The 19,414-nt window shown below is 35.7% G+C and overlaps 1 protein-coding gene across 1 annotated transcript in view; it reads right to left on the reverse strand.

The window, feature by feature from the left end:
* fstl5 (follistatin-like 5) overlaps positions 1 to 19,414 on the reverse strand; it is a 343,175-nt gene that overhangs the window by 18,989 nt on the left and 304,772 nt on the right. The window contains 3 exon segments of the mRNA XM_056472163.1: positions 4,619 to 4,743; positions 6,425 to 6,532; positions 14,409 to 14,558. Of these exon segments, the coding sequence (XP_056328138.1) occupies positions 4,619 to 4,743; positions 6,425 to 6,532; positions 14,409 to 14,558 (383 nt within the window).

Consider the following 19,414-nt stretch of genomic DNA (forward strand, 5'->3'; position numbering starts at 1 on the left):
GTGTACGGTAAAAGTTAAGTTTTCTATTTTTTCGAATTCCTTGTCCAACCGCACACACGACATGTTTGCTATTGCAACCGGTCTTTTTTTTGCAACCGGGAACCTGTGTGACGTCATGTGTGACGTAGGTTGGTAATTCCTCTATATATCACTTTAAGCTATTAAAAATGTCAACAAATGTCACTTTTCTAATGTCAAAAGCTTTTGGAGGAAAGATCAACATCCCATAATGTAATTTAAAAGCATAAATAAGCGAAGTCGTAATATTTTACACAGGAGTTAACCTTGATTGCTGTAAAGATTGTTAATTGACTTCATCAGAAAGTGGACGGCAAATCTAAACGCCACAAGAAAAAGTGTATAAGCACTAAAACCAAGCGTCCCGCAGTTTATTCAAGAAACAACTAGTCTGACATGCTCTGAACTCCATTGACAGAAGCCGAATTGCATCCCCTATCACAGAATTACTAGTAAATATTAGAGTGAAATCACGGCGCTGGGTTCAGTGATTCTCTGTGAGGAGAAGTGTGTATTTTGTCAGTGTGTGTGGTGTGGTGTAAGCCGTATTATCTCAGGCCCCAAAAGGATTGCAAATTAAACTGGTCTTTGTGTATGACGTTGTATCCTCGGGATGAACTCTATTGTGGGACTAAGATAATGTCTTTTAACTAAAGCCGGTCACTGGCTGTGCTGAGGCACTGCGTTTGAACCACAACACTACATGTTCATTCAATTTACACTCGCAATGAAAAGATATTGTACAGACAATCTCTGCTACAAAGAATGGGTTTGAAATAACTCTGCATTAAGGAGTTGCTACACTGTTAAAAACATACATTACACTTTACATTAAAAAAGTACAATACACTAATGTTTTTCTTAGATTATTTGTCTTGTTTGTAATATAAATATCTAAAGAATTTTAAATTTAAATTGAGATACATTTTCTAGACAAACAATACATATTGTCTTATTTTAAGAAATATATACCAACATTAAGTGTTTTTTTTCCTAAAAGAAGTAAAATAATCTGCCATTGGGGACTGCAAAATTATCTTACTGTATGTCAATTCGACAAAAAAAATTCTAACAAGATTATTTAGCTGACCTTACTGGCAGATTATTTTGCTTGCTTTAAGGAAAAAAGTCACTGTTTAATGTATAGTTAATCTGACTTATTAAAAATAAAGATGTCACTGAGCAAAAAATGCTATAAATGCGTCCTACATTTCCCACTGTACAGTATGTTTTCTTTTTTGAGGTAAGGTGCGTTTTCATTTGCTTTTCAGTGACAGTCAGATAGTCTCATCCAATTCATCAAACTCTGTCTTATAAAATCTAAATCTGAATTGAAATAAAAGTCCCCTAATAAAAGCTGGCTTATCAGCGTGCTGCTACATTGAAAGCATATAATTCGATTCGCACCTTCCGATTGGTTCTCGGAACCTAGCGGCTTTTGCTGTCAAAGGCAAGTGGCGTTTAGTGGCTTTTGCATCTGAACTCTTCATATATATATATATATATATATATATATATATATATATATATATATATATATATATATATATATATATATATATATATATATATATATATATATATATATATATATATATATATATATATTTATATACACAAGTATTTTATGTTTTGTCAGTTTAGTGGCTAATTCGTATGAAATCGTACGAGTTCAGTCGTATGAAATCGTACGAGTTCAGTCGTATGAAATTGTACGATTTTAAAAAGGAGGCGTGGCACCTAACCCCACCCCTAAACCCAACCGTCATTGGTTGATGAGCAAGTCGTACAAAAATGTATGAATTAGATCGTACGAATTCATACGAATTAGCCACTAAATCAAAAAGTTACGAATTGCTGAGAGATGGTTTGTAACATATGGGGAGTCATAAAATGAGGTTATTTTTTTTAATTGTTCAACTGAGTGTTCCATCAACAAATATCCTTTTAAAATCCTTATCTAAAAACGAAAGCCCTGTGCTAATTTAAAAAAAGTTGACAATCTAAAATTGTATGGCAACTTGCTGCAGAGCTTTCTGAGTTGGCTCACCTTAAATTGAAACACGCAAACTCACAAAAGCTGTGCAGCATACAATTTTAAGCTGTCAACTTTTTTTAGCATTAGTAACAGCATTAGGCTTTTGTTTTTACATAAGGATTAATACAGTGTACAGACCGTTCTGAGCTTTTGTTTCAGTCTGAATACTGTGCATGTAGAAGGCAAGCTTTCTGAATGTTTTCGTCGCATTTGTCATGTTTATGTGAACATTTTCTATTGTTTTCCACTGTGTTCTTGTCATTAGCGAAGTGACTTGCTCTCTCTATGAAAAGAACAAGTCATTCTCTCATGCTTGGAAGAGAGTATATATTTTTAACATTAGCATGACATGATGGCATAGGTAAACATCCATCTGCCAGCAGGGACAGTAAGAGGATCGGGACATGTTCAGTAATCTTCAACTCAGATTTTAATCAATTCAGATGAGATTTCCATATCCACACCACGTCGTCTGGTGTGTTTACTCAGGGTTTAAACTCACATTTCCCCCTCGACTACCTCCAAATCTACTTCACTGTGCGAGTGACTATGAATGCACAAAATGGTTTATTAAGATCTAAATGTCAGTCGCCGAATGCAATTTACACACTGTCGAGAGCCAGAGGAGCTATAATCACACTTGGAACGTGTTCATCTCTCGGATTTAGCTTTTTTCTTCTTTTTTTGATCCAATCACAAGTGGACGCCACTAAGCACAGGTGTAAAACAGGTGCTCAATTTTAAAACTCTTAATTACCTGCATGAAATTAATTATTTTATTCTTATAAGGACACTCATGTAATTAGTTTGGATGGAATAAATAAATAAATAAATGAACATTAAAAATAAATAAATTAAAATAAAATTAAGAATAAATATATAGATAAGATTTTGTTTTATTTTATTTATTTATTTATTTTGATCCAATCACAAGTGGACGCCACTAAGTGCGGGTGTAAGACAGGTGTCCATTTTCAAGCTCCTAATTACTTAAAATTAATAACTTTATTTTTATAAACTCAAAGAGTGAGTTTGGATGAAACAAATAAAATAAATAAATGAATAAATAAATAATTAAAATAAATAAATAAAAATAAGGCAACGCAGTGGCACAGTAGGTAGTGCTGTCACCTCACAGCAAGAAGGTTGCTGGTTCGAGCCTCGGGTGGGTCAGTTGGCGTTTCTGTTTGGAGTTTGCATGTTCTCCCTGCGTTTGTATGGGTTTCCTCCGGGTGCTCCGGTTTCACTCACAGTCCAAAGACATGCGGTACAGGTGAATTGGGTAAGCTAAATTGGGTAAGCTAAATTGTCCGTAGTGTATAAGAGTGAGTGATTGTGTATGGATGTTTCCCAGAGATGGGTTGCAGCTGCAAGGGCATCTGCTGCATAAAACATGTGCTGGATAAGTTGGCGGTTCATTCCGCTGTGGCGAATTAATAAAGATTAGTAAAGATTAATAAAGATTAATAAAGGGACTAAGCCGAAAAGAAAATTAATGAATGAATGATAAATAAAAATAAAATTAAGAATAAATAAAACGTAAAAATATCCAATTAAACATAAATAGCAATAATAAGAAAAAAACATGAAAATTAAAATGAAGCAAAACAAAAAAGAAAAAAATAAATATAAATAATAAATAAATAAATAAATACTACTACTACTACTAATAATAATAATAATAATAATTATAAATAAAAATAATAAAATAAAATAAAAATAAATAAAAAATAATAAAATAAAATAAAACAAAAATTGGTCACACTTCATTTTAAGGTTTAATTCTTACTATTAACAAACCCGTTGCTGATTATTAATAGTTATTAAGGTAGTAGTTGGATTTAGGTGGGATTAGGGACAAGATCATGTAAAAAAGTTGTTTGTGATGAGCTTTGGTTCATCATATGAGTTTCCAGCCTGATCTCACAAGAAAACGTAAGTATTTTACGTTTTGTCAGTTTAGTGGCTTCAGTCAGACGAAATTTTTTAAAAAGGAGGCGTGGCACCTAACCCCGCCCCTAAACCCAACTGTCATTGGGGGATGAGCAAATCGTACTATATTGTACGAATTAGATCATACGAATTAATACGAATTAGCCACTAAATCAAAAAGTTACGAATTGCCGTGAGATTGTGTTAGAGGTTCTCATACACACATGCTTACGAATGTGTTTTTATCTGCTTACCAAAGCTATATTGTATATGATAGTATTACAAAACATTGACATATGACTATAAATTAAAGACATACAGTAATTTACTGTAAAATGTTTTATGTTCCTACCTTTTTTTTAATAGTAAAATTCTTTTCCAGGTCACCCATAGTTTTAAAACAACACCTTGGTACTATTAAAAGCAGGTGGACCTGAGGATCTAAGTGCCCGAGCAGAACAGTATTATACAAGAAGTTAAGAACTTGGTGCACAACTAGGTAATGCTTTATATAGAGATAAAATGATTTAAAAACGTATCCTAAATTTAACAGAAGCCAATGGAGGGATGATAAAACAGGAGAAATTCTTGACCAATATGCATGTTATCAGCAGGTGTAAGCAGGTTTACCTGATGTGGTTGATGGTGAGACTTATGGGAGGAATGAAGAAATCCTCCACCCTGTCGAAGCGATGGCCGACCGGCTGCGTGTGGATGGTGTGGTGAGATGTGCTGCCACTGGCCTGGCTGATCACCTGATGGAGGAACGAGAGAAACACATGCAGTAAGAGCATGAGTTACATATTATGAACAGAACTCTTATAATAACACAATAAGCCACAGTGTATTATTGGGATTAAACTATTATTAAGCAACATGGGGGCAATTATGCAATATTGAAACCCATTGAGTTTCCCATTGCACTGACAAAAATTCTATCTATCTATCTATCTATCTATCTATCCATCCATCCATCCATCCATCCATCCATCCATCCATCCATCCATCCATCCATCCATCCATCCATCCATCTATCTATCTATCTAATAAATAGCTATATACTTGAATCTGTTTTTGTAGCTAGAAATAAAAATTAAGTTGAGTGTTCAGATGATTTAGTAATATGAGTCAGTGTGGAAGTTTGGCTTTTCATTGGTAATCAGTGGCTTTGGTGCATTTCTCACAACACTATTTACATTTGCACATCAGTTAATGCATTTCTCAAAACTAGACATTTGTGCACACTATAGTAGCGGTTTCTCATTCCTTCCAACAAATTGCAAATACTTTTGGACATGCATCAATTGCTTTCATACAAGTCTCTGCTGTTTATAACATTATCATTTGCTTATCATGTCAGTCAAAATGAACTAAACTTGTGAATGCTGAATAGTCATTCCATATAAAACTAATAGTCCTCATTTCATTACTTAAGTCATTACATACAAAAATGTTGAACTAGCTGTCAAAATCTGTCAAGTTGATTTTATATATAAAAAAAAAAAAAAAATCCTGAAAATGTCTTCTAAATTGAACAATTTGATGAATAATTTACAGACCTACAGTGTGTATGTTATAGGTTTAGTTCCAATATGTCCTGCACTATTGTTTACAGTTGTGCAAAGCTCTACCAAAAGGAAGTTTATGTTTGTTGTAAATAAGGGTGTATTTATTCTTTTGCACAATGCTGTGAATAAATTAGAATTGCAAAGAGCATCTGCTGTAAACATGTGAAACATACATATTCAGTGTCTTGTATTCGAATACTTCACTAAATGCAGTGATGTCTAACTTTACTGTAGTTTTCAAACGACTGTGCAAATAGTATATAGTGCTGTCTTGAGCATTTTTAGGAAGTGTCACCAAAATCTGACTTAATTGCATTGGAAAAAATGTACAGAGTAAACTGTCATGATGAAAACAATGGTGTCAGGATTTTTCATCTTGATGACACTGACACTTTCATTGACATGAATACTTTGTTTTAAGGGATGAGCTATCCATTTTGAGCAAGTGACACACTTTTGCAGGTTATCAACTAGGGTTTGCAGTTTGTACTAATTGTTTTGAGAAATACATTAACTGTTGTGCAAATGTAAATAGTGTTGTGAGAAATGCACCAAAGCGACTGAGAAAAGCTGCAAAAGGGGATTTAAAAAGTCTTTCAATAAATAAATAATAATAATAAAATAAATTAATAAATAAATAAAAAGTAATTTTAAATAAAATAAAATTAAATAAAATAAAACATTTCTCATATTTTGGCTGCTGAGATTTGGCTGCAGTGCACTACGACCAAAAGCTCAAGTCATTAGAAGCACTCACACACTTGAATAATCAGCCAGAAGAGTAAATGTTCAGATGGTCTCATCACTGCAGGCTAAGCGTGCTTCTCATCTGCAGGCATTGAGGATGAATCTGGAGAGATGGACTCACCTGTAGTGTTGGGAAGTTTTTCTCCAGATCTCCCCAGCTCAACACCCACACCTGGTCATGAGATTTATCATAGTGCAGCTTCACTGGAACCCGGTCTGTGCTCACAGTCTGCACACAACAACAACAACATCCACTGTTATCACAATTAAATCAGACACAATACTTGCAGTTAAAGTGCACTTAAAAAAGCATGATCATGTTCATTTTGTGCAAGTAAAAAAGAAAATAAATAAACAAAATAAGTGATGAAAAGAGACGAACAAATGAAATGTTTTCAAATACACTACCTGACAAAAGTGTTGAAATTGATCCAAATTTTAAAAGCAACAAATAATAACTTGACCTCTAGTTGATCATTTTGAAAAGTGGCAGAAGGTATATTTTTTAGATGAATCATCTGTTGAACTGCATCCCAATCATCACAAATACTGCAGAAGACCTATTTGAACTCGCATGGACCCAAGATTCTCACAGAAATCAGTCAAGTTTGGTGAAGGAAAAATCATGGTTTGAGGTTACATTCAGTATGGGGGGCGCCTGAGAAATCTGTAGAGTGGATGGTAACATCAACAGCCTGAGATATCAAGACATTTTTGCTGCCCATTACATTACAAACCACAGGAGCGGGCAAACTCTTCAGCAGGATAGCGCTCCTTCTCATACTTCAGCCTCCACATCAAAGTTCCTGAAAGCAAAGGAGGTCAAGGTGCTCCAGGATCGGCCAGCCCAGTCACCAGACATGAACATTATTGAGCATGTCTAGGAAAAGATAAAGGAGGCATTGAAGATGAATCCCAAGAATCTTGATGAACTTTGAGAGTCCTGCAAGAACGCTTTCTTTGCCATTCCAGATGACTTTATTAATAAGTTATTTGAGTCATTGCAGAGATGTATGGATGCAGTCCTCCAAGCTCATGGGAGTCAGACACAATATTCATTCTGTTTCCACTGCACCATGACTTTATATTTTGTACTGTACATTATTTCTGTTCAGTGACAAGACTTTTGTCTAAGCAAAGTCAGACCTGAAATAATTAAAAAATCAAGGCATGATAATATTTTATTTTGGTAAAAACAGCGTAATCTAGAGGCCTTTGCCTTTCATATAAACCACTTCTGATACCAAATGATCAACTAGATGTTATTATTTTGCTGTTTCTAAATCTTGGATAGGTGACAAGACTTTTGTCAGGTAGTGTAGTAACTCTGCTTCATTAATGATCTCATATTATTATTATTATTATTATTATTATTATTATTATTATTATTATTATTATTATTATTATCATTATCATTAAGCATATTCAATGATAGGTAGGGTATTAAATTCTACAAATTATACACTTTCATACACTAGAACAAATTCAGACTTTTGTCCAGCAAAAATGCATTAAATTATTATTTAAAAAAAAAATCACATAAAAAAAATACTCATATATAAATAAAATAAAAGCTTTTTAAAACGATATTAATAATAAGAATTGGTTTTGACCACTTGACCTATTGTATGTATGTTTATATATATATATCAGTCAAATTCTGGGCTTGACTGTATATAAATAATGATCTATTACACTCTAACAAATGTTAAGTTATTTATTTAACCTTTGTTGGGTTAAAATTTTTGAATTTCAACAGCCAACTAATGTAACTGACACAGAACAGCTGTATTAATATGCGTGTGTAATGTTGTTTTTGCGTTACAAAGTTTATTTAAGCTCTAAAGCAATAATATTGTTTTTTTAATCAAATTATCTCTCTATGTTGTGTTTTTATATCTATTTCAACAGCTCTCTTAATTATTGATGACACAAACACACAATTCAGCCTATCTAAAATGGATAAAATGCTTTCTCTACCTCCCGTGTTCATCTCTACAGTTTTTTTGGAGGAAATAATACACATATTTGAGATATTGTCCATCAATCTCGCCTTTAGGACCCAGCGGTCCTAACATCAACCCGATGTCGCGTCTAGTCTTAGTTATAACCTTATACCTTATAAGGTATGCTGCCTTTTTATTAAAAACACTGTCCTTTCACTAGGAAACTATATAGTAGAACTATAATAGTACTACTAGTAATAGTAGCAATAGAAATACCAGAATGGAAAAATAACATTTAATCAAAATAACCCAACGCATTGGTTTACATTATATATAACCCAATGCATTGGGTTAAAATAACCCATAGTTTTGAAGGTGCTATAATAACCTGTAGTTGGGTTATATGTTGGGATATTTTTAACCCAACTATTTTGAGTATAGAATAAAAATTTGCATTATTGTATATTGTGTGAATATGTGTGTGCATATAAACAAAATTCCATACATACAGTAATACACATTATCACCTAAAATATCCCACAATCAAATTAAAACGAGCTGAACATTAAGTTTTGTGAAATTGTATAATTATCTCATGCCAAGCACAGCTCAGACAGGAGCTTCAGCATTTTTGGCCCCTGGTCAGTGAAGCGTCTTGAAAAAAATGGATCAATTTTCCACATTGCTTCTAAAGAGTCTCAGAGAGAATTCAATGAAATCACTGGAGCTCATTACGTTAATTCATGAAGCTGATTCAAACTCTAAAAGTTCAGTGCTTTCTGACACCATGCAAAAGTTATGATCAAAGTTTACAAGTCCAGCAAAGCAACTCGCCTGCTGCGTCCAGAAGCAGCTGTGGGATTGTTACTGTTTTCTTTTGTTGGCTTGAATCGCATGCAAAGTTTGCTTTTGGGTGTGCATTTTAAACACAGCGCTGACAGTAACAATAGCTCAGGCTGTCTGCAATAATAGCTTTGCATCCACATCCGTTTTCTGTCACCTGGATGCAGATTTTCCACTGGGAAAACCACGATTCATTTTGTGCAGTGATAGCCTTACTGTGCAATTTTCACACCTCATTGTGCTTACATGGATGCACACGAATATGAAAAAAAAATGTTAATTTGCACATTGAGCGTTGCAAAAATGATTACGCTGTCTCTCTCTCTCTCTCCCTTTTTTTCTCAGTGGGGCAGATGTTTTTTTTTTTTAATGTTTCCAACTTTTTATTATGCCAGATCATGCATATGCTATACATATACCGGATCATTATTTGTCAACAAGAAGAGGAATTACTAATTATAAGACCAAAATGGTAGGTGTGTTGAACATTTGCTCATCTGTGCTGAAGAGTTTTCTAATGATTTTTATAAATGAGCTAGTTCACAAAAGGCCATTTGTGTGGTTAACATTTCTTCAAAACCAAAAAAAATTGAAAATTTATTTATTCATTTTCCTTCGGCTTAGTCCCTTTATTCATCAGGTGTCACCACAGCGGAATGAACCGCCAACTTATCCAGCATATGTTTTACACAGCTCATGCCCTTCCAGCTGCAACCCAATAATAAAGGGTCTAAGCCGAATAGAAAATGAATGAATAAATGAATATATTAAATGAACCCCCCCCCCCAAAAAAAAATAAAAAAAATTAATTGTTATATATTTCCCAAATGCCATATAACATAAATATTTTGTATTTAAAACTATTTTCTTTTGACTTTTCTATAATGATATTTATATATATATGGCACGTTCGCCTCACAGCAAGAAGGTCGCTGGTTCGAGCCTCGGCTGGGTCAGTTGGCATTTCTGTGTGGAGTTTGCATGTTCTCCCCGTGTTCGCGTGGGTTTCCTCCTGGTGCTCCGGTTTCCCCACAAGTGCAAAAACATGCGCTATATGAATTTGGTAGGCTAATTTGTCTGTAGTGTATGTGTGTATGGATGTTTCCCAGTGATGGGTTGCAGCTGGAAGGGCATGTGCTGCATAAAACATATGCTGGATAAGTTGGCGGTTCATTCCACTGTAGCAACCTCAAAGGGACTAAGCTGAAAAGAAAATGAATTAATATATATATATATATATATATAGTTATGCCATTGGACAACAGCGGTTTTATCTGTGGTCAATCTAAAAAAGAAATCTTAAGGGGTTTCATAATATTGGCTTGAAAATAAAATAAAATAAAATAAAATAAAATAAAATAAAATAAAATAAAATAAAATAAAATAAAATAAAATTAAATTAAATTAAATTAAATTAAATTAAATTAAATTAAATTAAATTAAATTAAAAATAAATCAAAATAAAATAAAAATAAATTCATAAAAAATGCTTTTCAGTACATTCGTACTTGTTTCATCTAATTTCCATGTCAACATTTCTTATTTTGTCTTTCTAAATTTTTTATTTTCTCACCTTATATTTGTGTTATATAAGTTTAATTACATTTGTAATAGCTTCAGTTTGCAATTTTGCTGCTAAATGTTAAGTAATTTGGATTATATAGTGCATTTATTGTGTATGGCCATACACCCAAAGCAATTTACAATCATGAGGGAGGTCTCTCCACACCACCCCCAGTGTGAAGCATCCAATTAGATGATGATACGGCAGCCACAAGACGACGGCAGCCACAAGACAACGGCGCCAGTGTGCTTACTGGAGGCGTGGGGAGACAGTAATAGAGCCAATTTGGTGGATGGGGATGATTGGGAGGTGATGATGGGTAAGGGTTGATAGAGAGAATTATGCCAGGACACCAGGGTTACACCACTACTCTTTACGAGAAATGTCATGGGATTAATGATCACAAAGAGTCAGGACTGCAGTTTAACGTCTCATCAAACTGCAGTTTAACGTCTCATCAAACAAACTAAGAGTTTTCCATCACCTGAATGCTGATTGTCTGCTGTAAAACCAACAATTAATTTCACGCAGATTGCTTTATTGTGAAAATTTCAATTTTCAATTTAAAAAAAAAAAAAGCTTATTTTATCTCTTGCTCTTTCTCTCAACTCCAAAAAAAGTATTTTGAGTTCATCTGATGCAGCATTCAGTGTTCAGTCCTCCACAGTGTGAGCATTTGCACGGCTTGTTTTGACATTAAATGAAATGAAGAGTTGGTGTGTAGCTGTGATAAACGAGGACGCTTGTTTGTCTTCAATCTCCATGTGTGCAATAATCTAAGAGAGCAGATGTGCACAGCGAATTCTGATCCCAGCACATCCCTGTCTTCCTTCTGAGGATTACACTGAATAATAGAAACTCTTCAGTGCGGATAAACAAATGCTCAATGCAATTTTCAAACATGCAAAAAAGTTTGAGTTGATAATTAACAGACAGAAACCTCACACCAAGCAATCCTGATAACACACCATAGTTGTACAAATAACTTATTTTAGTCTCGTTGCTAAGGAAAGAGTTCTCATTTTATTTAATTTAACTTAATGCAAAAATAACGCAAAGCAAACTAAATTAAAATAAAACATGCAGACTAATATAAATGATAATACACAACCACATTAATAAAATTCAAAATCTACAAGTAATGAAAACATTTGAAGTAACATTTAACATTACTGACATATTCATTCAATTATTTTCCTTCGGCTCAGTCTCTATTTCACCACTGTAAAAGGAACCACCAACTATTCCAGCATATGTTTTACACAGCGCATGCTCTTCCAGCCGCAACCCAGTATTGAAAAACACCTATACACACTCATTCACACACACACTCTTAAAACTACGGCCAAGTTAGCTTTTTCAACTGACATATAGTGCATGTGTTTGGACTGTGGGGGAAACCGGAGCACCCGGAGGAAACCCACGCCAACACGGGGAGAACATGCAAACTCCACATAGAAATGCCAACTGGCCAGCCAGGCTTCTTGCTTTGAGGCAACAGTGATAACCACTGAGCCACCGAGTTTTTTAATGATTTTTTTACATTAAAGGGCACCTATGGTAAAAAATCTACTTTTCAAGCTGTTTATACAGCCATATGTGCATGTATGGTGTATAGACTGTCATATTGGGGTGATATAAACACACCCAGTGCTTTCTTTTCAATTTAACAACATAAAAACGGTGGACCAATTGGAGCGGTTTTCAAATCGACCGCAACTTTACGTAGGAGCGCGGTCCCCCCACCCACCAATATTGATTGACAGGCGCGTCATCATATCCTCAGTTTGTTGATTCACGGCCGCCATTTTCAGTGTGAGTCGAAGCAATTTCACTAAAGGAACACCCTAGCTCTATTTTTAGATGCAAGGCTCATTGGGCTCAACACAAGATCAATATTCTCCACATTATCGCTCTAATCTGAATTATTGGTTGTATCTTTAGGTAGGTTTGTAAACATGTGTACTTATCATTGAGTCTACCTTATACTTCAGTAGTTTGCATTTCTCACGATCCCAGAAGCTCCCTGTGATCTTAACTAGCATGCGTTTTAGAATTCTAAACATAGGTTTCTATCAGGGTACACTCAAGTCGACGGCTGGGTGCCGCGGACCACTGCAGAAACCTATGTTTAGAATACAAAAATGCGTGGCGCGACGATTCGGTACACTTCATGTTTCTGCCGCGCCACAGAGAGTGTCTGGTGTGCCGTGTCGCGGCTTTGAGCGGCGCATCCGGTGCCTCAGTCAAAGTTGATTCAGTGTGTGTGGTTATTAGTGTCGGTGTACAAGCTCGGCACTTGAAACTAGCACACAGTTGGCTGTAAAACTGTACAAAGACACAAATGGTTTTGTACTCTCTGCTTGGTCTGTGTCAGAGTCGTACATGTACGACTGAATGGTGATCCTCTCACTCCTTCTTCTCTGAGTCTGCCTGTCAGACTCTGTTGCAAACGCAGAGCGGGTGAGCTCATGGCCCGGCCCCCTTATTACGTTGGCGGGAAGCCGAAACTAGTCTACATGTGAAGCTACACACCCCTAAATCAGTGAACTGTGGACACGCCCCCAACATGACACTTTTTAACACATTATAATAAAAAAATCTGAATTGTGTTTTAAACTGAACCAAAACTGGCACACTCAGAAGTTTTGTTTGTACGTGGAACTTTGCCCGTGTTACGGCACCTTGCTGCAATTTTAGTTTCCCTAAGTGAAGTTTATTTATAATCTAATTTCAAGAGGATCACATGCTTATGATTGATTGTGGTTGGTCCCACATTATCCGATTTATGATTCACCAATCAGATGATTCCTAAGCCACTACAAATACCCCAAGTTCCATATCACAGTCATCTTTGTTTTGAAGAATCACCCCTTCGACCCCTACTCCTCCTTTCCCAGATGGGTGGCACGGTGGCCCAGTGGTCAGCACTGTTGCCTCACAGCAAGAACGTCACTGGTTCTAGTCCTTGCCAAGCCAGTCGATGTTTCTGTGCGGAGTTTACACGTTCTCCCTATGCTCACGTGAGTTTTCTCCAGGTTTCTCGCTTAATTGACTAATCCAAATCGGCACCACATGCTTCTAGTAAGTAGTTATCTCTTAAGAGCAATCACTATCTGTTCATTAGCTACTATAACAGGATGAGTTCTCGAGATCTACCTGAGCTCAATCTCCCCTCTCGCTTTGTAAATGGGAGGGATCCCCGGGTTCGAGGATCTTATGAGCTCAGGGCTCTCTCCCAGGACAGCATGCCAAACACACTTTATAATCAATCATCAGCTAAGTGTGAACTCTTGAAACAGCATAATAAAGTTGGGTCTGAGACTTGGATTTTGGGCCATAACATACACAAATATACTTCACTACACATGTACACATAGACATCACCTATATACTATATAACAGCAGGGAAACTATGTTTATATATAATAACTTTAACTGTTAAAAGGTATTAGTTACTAGTTCATTAGTTAAAGTTACTAGTTACTAATACAGTTATGCTAACTAATAATATTAATTTTTCTAAGTTTAATTGCAATGCAGAAATGTGCACCTTTTGTAAAGCTGCTTTGAAACAATAATTATGAAAAACACTATAAAAAATATTAAATTGAATTTAATTGTAAAAATACGCTGTAAAATTTGTTACTTTACTTAAACAAGCGAGTAAACCCATTATAGCTCAGAACTAATCACTTTTACAGTGTAAAACAACACTGTCTTCTAGTTTTTCAATCTCAAAGCAGGCGTACCTGAACGGCCTTCTGAGATTGGATGTCCACAATGAGCAGTCGGTTCAGCAAAGGCTGTGTGGCGTAAATGAACTTGTCCTTCACGTTGACAGCGGATGTCCACAAGCATTTCTGCTCGATCTCTCCTTCCACGAGCGGACAAACCTCCTCCTAGAGGAATGAAACACAGAGAGAGTCATCTTGACCATACACACAAAAAACAGCAAATGCATCACAAAAGTGGCCAGAAAGTTACACTTTCTTTCCATGAAGCCACATAAATAGATTGGGTCTTTAATTTTTTCTCAGAGTGTACTGTATGTAAAGAACCAAATGTCATTCCACATCTACTTAGCCTTACTGTCTAATGACTACAACCCTATTGACAATTGACACCCTCTGCCAATGTATTGAAATAACAGCTGGATGTGCCAAAACTTTCTTCAATTAAACAAAGAAAAAACTGAAGTGATTGCATTTGGGAACAGAGATGAGGTTCTCAAGGTGAAAGCGTACCTTGGCTCTAAGTGTCAAACAACAAAAAGCAAAACAAGGTCAAGAATCTTAGTGAGACTCTGGAGTCAGATTTGAGTTCCAATAGTCATGTCAAAGCAGTCAGTAAACCAGCATACTATCATCTCAAAAACATTGCAGGAAATAATGCTTTGTTTCCAGTGAGGACTTAGAGTAACTTGTTCATGATTTTATCAGCAGCAGGGTGGATTACTGTAATAGACTCTTCACTGGTCTTCCCAAAAATACAGCCAGACAGTTGCAGCTCATCCAGAATGCTGCGGCCAGGATTCTGACCAGAACCAGAAAATCAGAGCACATCACACCTCAGGTCTTTACACTGGCTCCCAGTTACATTCATAATAGATTTTAAAGTATTATTACTTGTTTATAAATCACTAAAGACCTAGGACCTCAATACATTAGAGATAGGCTCACTGAATACAAACCATATCATATCATTAGTATCAAATAAATTAGAAACTCCAAGAGTTCAGTCAAAGCAGGGTGAATCGGCCTACAGCTACTAACCCCCCCCCCCCCTTGCTGCTGGAATCAGCTTCCAGAAATGATCAGATGTGCTCCAACATTAGGCACATTCAAACAAAGACTTAACACACATCTGTTTAGTTGTGTGCAAATCTTCGGACCAATCTAATGCTCTCTAATATCTGACATGCCCCGCCCTCTTCAATATGCTTCTCATTTGCTTTTATATTTGATGTGCTTGAGCTCAACCACTCTCACTGGCAGAGCCGTGATAAAAACAAAACGCTATTGGGTCACTTCGTTAAACTGTAGAGTTGAATTTTCAACTTCAAAAGTCGACAGAGCAGAGATCAAGGAATGCAGTTCACAACAGTAAATAAACAGAAAACTCTTGTAAATCACAAAATATGGAAATTGTAAACTTTTATATTTTTTTTTTACAGTGCAGCGTTCACAATGCTACATAAATAAAAAAGAAAGCAGCGTCTCTGGCAGAGGAAGAGACTGATAGTGGGCAGAGGCGTGATGGCGAAGGTAAACTCTGTCAGACAGCGAGAGTCTGTCAGGCCCGAGGCTGGCGGATCTGTGGTTAAAGAGGTGAGAGATGTGTGATTGATGGCCACTGAGACTGTGAAGAAGCGGTGTCTCCAGTGGTGATGCTGTTGACTGGGCTACTCAAGGACTGTCGTCGACAATCAAGATGAAGAAACAGACTGATGTGACTGGACGCGTCTGCTCCAGCGACATTCTCAGAAAACTCAAGTAAGAATTTTGGTAACACTTTAAAATAATGGTCCATTAGTTAAGGTTTTTACTACCAGGACCAAACAATAAAGTTAAATAGTATAATCATACATAATAAAAACATTAATAAATAAGTTATATATTTTATTATTATTATATTATTATTATAATTAATAATATTAATAAAATATTATAATAATAATTATAATCACATTTGATTAAAACAGTCTGCAGAAATGCTTTGATTCACATTAGCCCTGCCCATTATTGATGAACTCTCCCTCATTAGCAAAGGACATAAGTCACTATGCCACTATGCTGACACAGGCATTTGTAGATCCTCCCTTTTTTTAAAAAAAGCACAACCTCATTTGAATTAAAGTGACAGTCACCAAGGTGGCACAATCAGTATCCAAGCCTAAAGCCCTCGTCAGATCACATGATTTCGGCACAATTTCCTTGATGTAGGGTGTTGTGGAGAGTCGTATAATAACAAATAAGCGTCATGACACAAGACTCAATCATTTTTTCTCATGTAATGTGGCCTACACCACAACCGATACCATGCCTGCGATGCCTCACAACACCATCACAGGAAGTCTAGCAGGTTTAATCACAGTTCCGTCACATGAGTGACACTGGACAATAGGAGCGCATAATTTCTTAGTTATATCTCTGAGTGCTGCCGTTAACTTAGCTATTTACTTATGGGTGGGTCTCGGGTGGAGAAGATCAATCCTTGTTTATGCAAACTTTAACTACTTTATCTAAAATATGAAGGTGTTTTAAGCAATTTTATCTGACAGACTGGCACAAGTATGCAGACATCTGCATTCTCACAATGAGTTTTTGAGTTCTCTCAGCCTTCCAACCAAGTTTGTTCTTCCGAGGTAATCTGGGAGCATGTTCAGTGGTACTAATACATTGTAAAAGCCTGCCTTTCTTATTCCAATTACTTGATTATAACAATTAAATTGAAACTCAACAGCAATAGATGATTTTGTCATTAAAATGAAAACAGTTTAATATAAGTTTCTCTGAAACTGTGAATATTTCACTTATTTAGGCTAGATTTTATTTATTTATTTAACAAACCAGTCTGCGCTTTGCCGCTTAAGCATATAGTGGACTGGTTTTGAAGCACTTCAGATGTTATTCGTTATTCTTGTTTATCTAGTAGATAGCTGACCAACAAAAAACATAAAAATTTAGATACAAAATTATACCAAATGAAATTTGTTTTAAATTTTTCAAGAAAAATATACTAATTATTTTTTGTTTGTGCCCGTCCACTACTCAGCTGTGCAGGTGGATGATTTGTTTCGCTTGATGGAGAATAAGTATTTAATTATTGCTTCACTGTAATTGTTGTATCACAAACCTCTGTCATATATTATGTCATATATTAAATAGCAGTAAATATGCATTTAAAAAAAAATATATGTCATTATTTTCTCTTGATCATCAGATTTTTCTTGTGTGGATGTGCTTCATTTTCTCCGTCTCACTCCCGGAAACTTTAGGCGAGGGATTGTTTAATAAGCAACCCATGGCTGGAAAATATACATTTCGATTTTAAAGAAAATATCTTAATATTAAAAAGGAAATACACGTTGATCCTATCATGTCATAACGAATGCCTTTAAATAATGTAGCGTAGTTGTCAGAAAGCATGGATGTTTATTGAGGTTGACATAAGATAAAAAAATTGAAATTAATAAGTTAAGAAATAATTTATAGCAACACTTGGTGCCTGTTTTGGGGATATAACACTTGTCGTAAACGTCACGGGATGACTGATGGTGAAGGAACGTGTAGTCTGGCACATTTGTTACCCATGACAAGTCAAGATTTGATCAAGACAAAATTGCATAATCTGACATAGTGACTTTCATAACCGACAAAATAAAATTGTGTGATTTGATCGGGGCTTAGGTTTTAAAGTTATAAAACTGGCAGTTTCAAAGAGTTATAAAACATTATTTGTGTGGTATTTTGAGCTAAAAACTTCATACACACTCTAGAGACAACAGAGACTTATTTTACATCTTGTAAAAAGGGACATGGTAGTTCCCTATTTTCATTGACCATCTACTCAGCAGCCCATAACTGTAACCATAATTCGTAAACTCGTAAAGGATCAATATGTATTTAAAACAGAGGAAGTACATGGTGACAGTTGATTTCCCATGAGCGGAACATAGGAAAAACATATCGTAATGCTCTCTAAATGTCTTCCCTAGACAGGGTTGCACTGGGGCTTGCCGTTATGGCCTGGCATTTGATTGATGTCCTAATAGAGGCCTGCTGGCTCTCTGGAGGCTGGGAGACTGAAGCTCTCACTGCCCGGAGCTCCAAACAACACAGCTGTCTCATCAGCAATACCAGCTCCAGTGTAGCAGCAGAAACAGAGCAAAGCAATCATTTAATAACGCGAGCGGGGTCTAGCAGCTGCCTATCAGAAAGAGTCGAGAATGATATGCAGAGTTTAGAGGGAGTTAAGAGATGTAAAATGATGGAGAGAGGAGATAGTGCAGAGATTCAAACTCCATGGGGTTAAATTACTGTTCATATCAAGAGAGGAAAAGCTTTGCTGCTGTTTGTTCAGATAGGGAGCAGATGGAAACATGGATGCATGGATAGATGGGTGGGTAGAAGGAAGGAAGAAAGAAAGAAAGAAAGATAGAAAGAAAGAAAGAAAGAAAGAAAGAAAGAAAGAAAGAAAGAAAGAAAGAAAGAAAGAAAGAAAGAAAGAAATTGTATATTGATAATAGCAAAGAAGGAATGGTAGCAAGAAGCAAGGATGGATGAGTAAGTAAAATAAGTAATGGGTGGAAGGAAAGATAAGAAGAAGAAATATAAGAAAAAAGAAGAAAAACAAAGAGGAAAGGATGAAACATGGAAAGCAAGAACAGATGGATGGAAGGTAGGAAAAAAGGAGGAAAGGGAAATGTATGTGTAAATGGAATAAATGATAGATGGATGTGAAGAAGAAAATGTAACAAAGAAAGAAAAATGATAATGATGGATAGATGGATGAATGAGAGGGATGAATGGGTGAATTAAAAATTTGGTGGATGGATGAAAAAAATGTAAGAAAGAAAGAAGAAAAAAATGGAGGGATGGATAAATTGATAAAAGGGTGCATGGAAAACAAGAAAAAAACCTAAGGAGCAAGAAAGGTTGGATGGAAGGAAGAAAGGAAGGAAGGAAGGAAGGAAGGAAGGAAGGAAAAGAGGTATGGATTGGCAAATTAAATTAAAAATGGATGGATTGAATGA

The sequence above is a fragment of the Danio aesculapii genome, chromosome 14 (assembly GCF_903798145.1).
Source record: "Danio aesculapii chromosome 14, fDanAes4.1, whole genome shotgun sequence".
Lineage (NCBI taxonomy): Eukaryota > Metazoa > Chordata > Actinopteri > Cypriniformes > Danionidae > Danio > Danio aesculapii.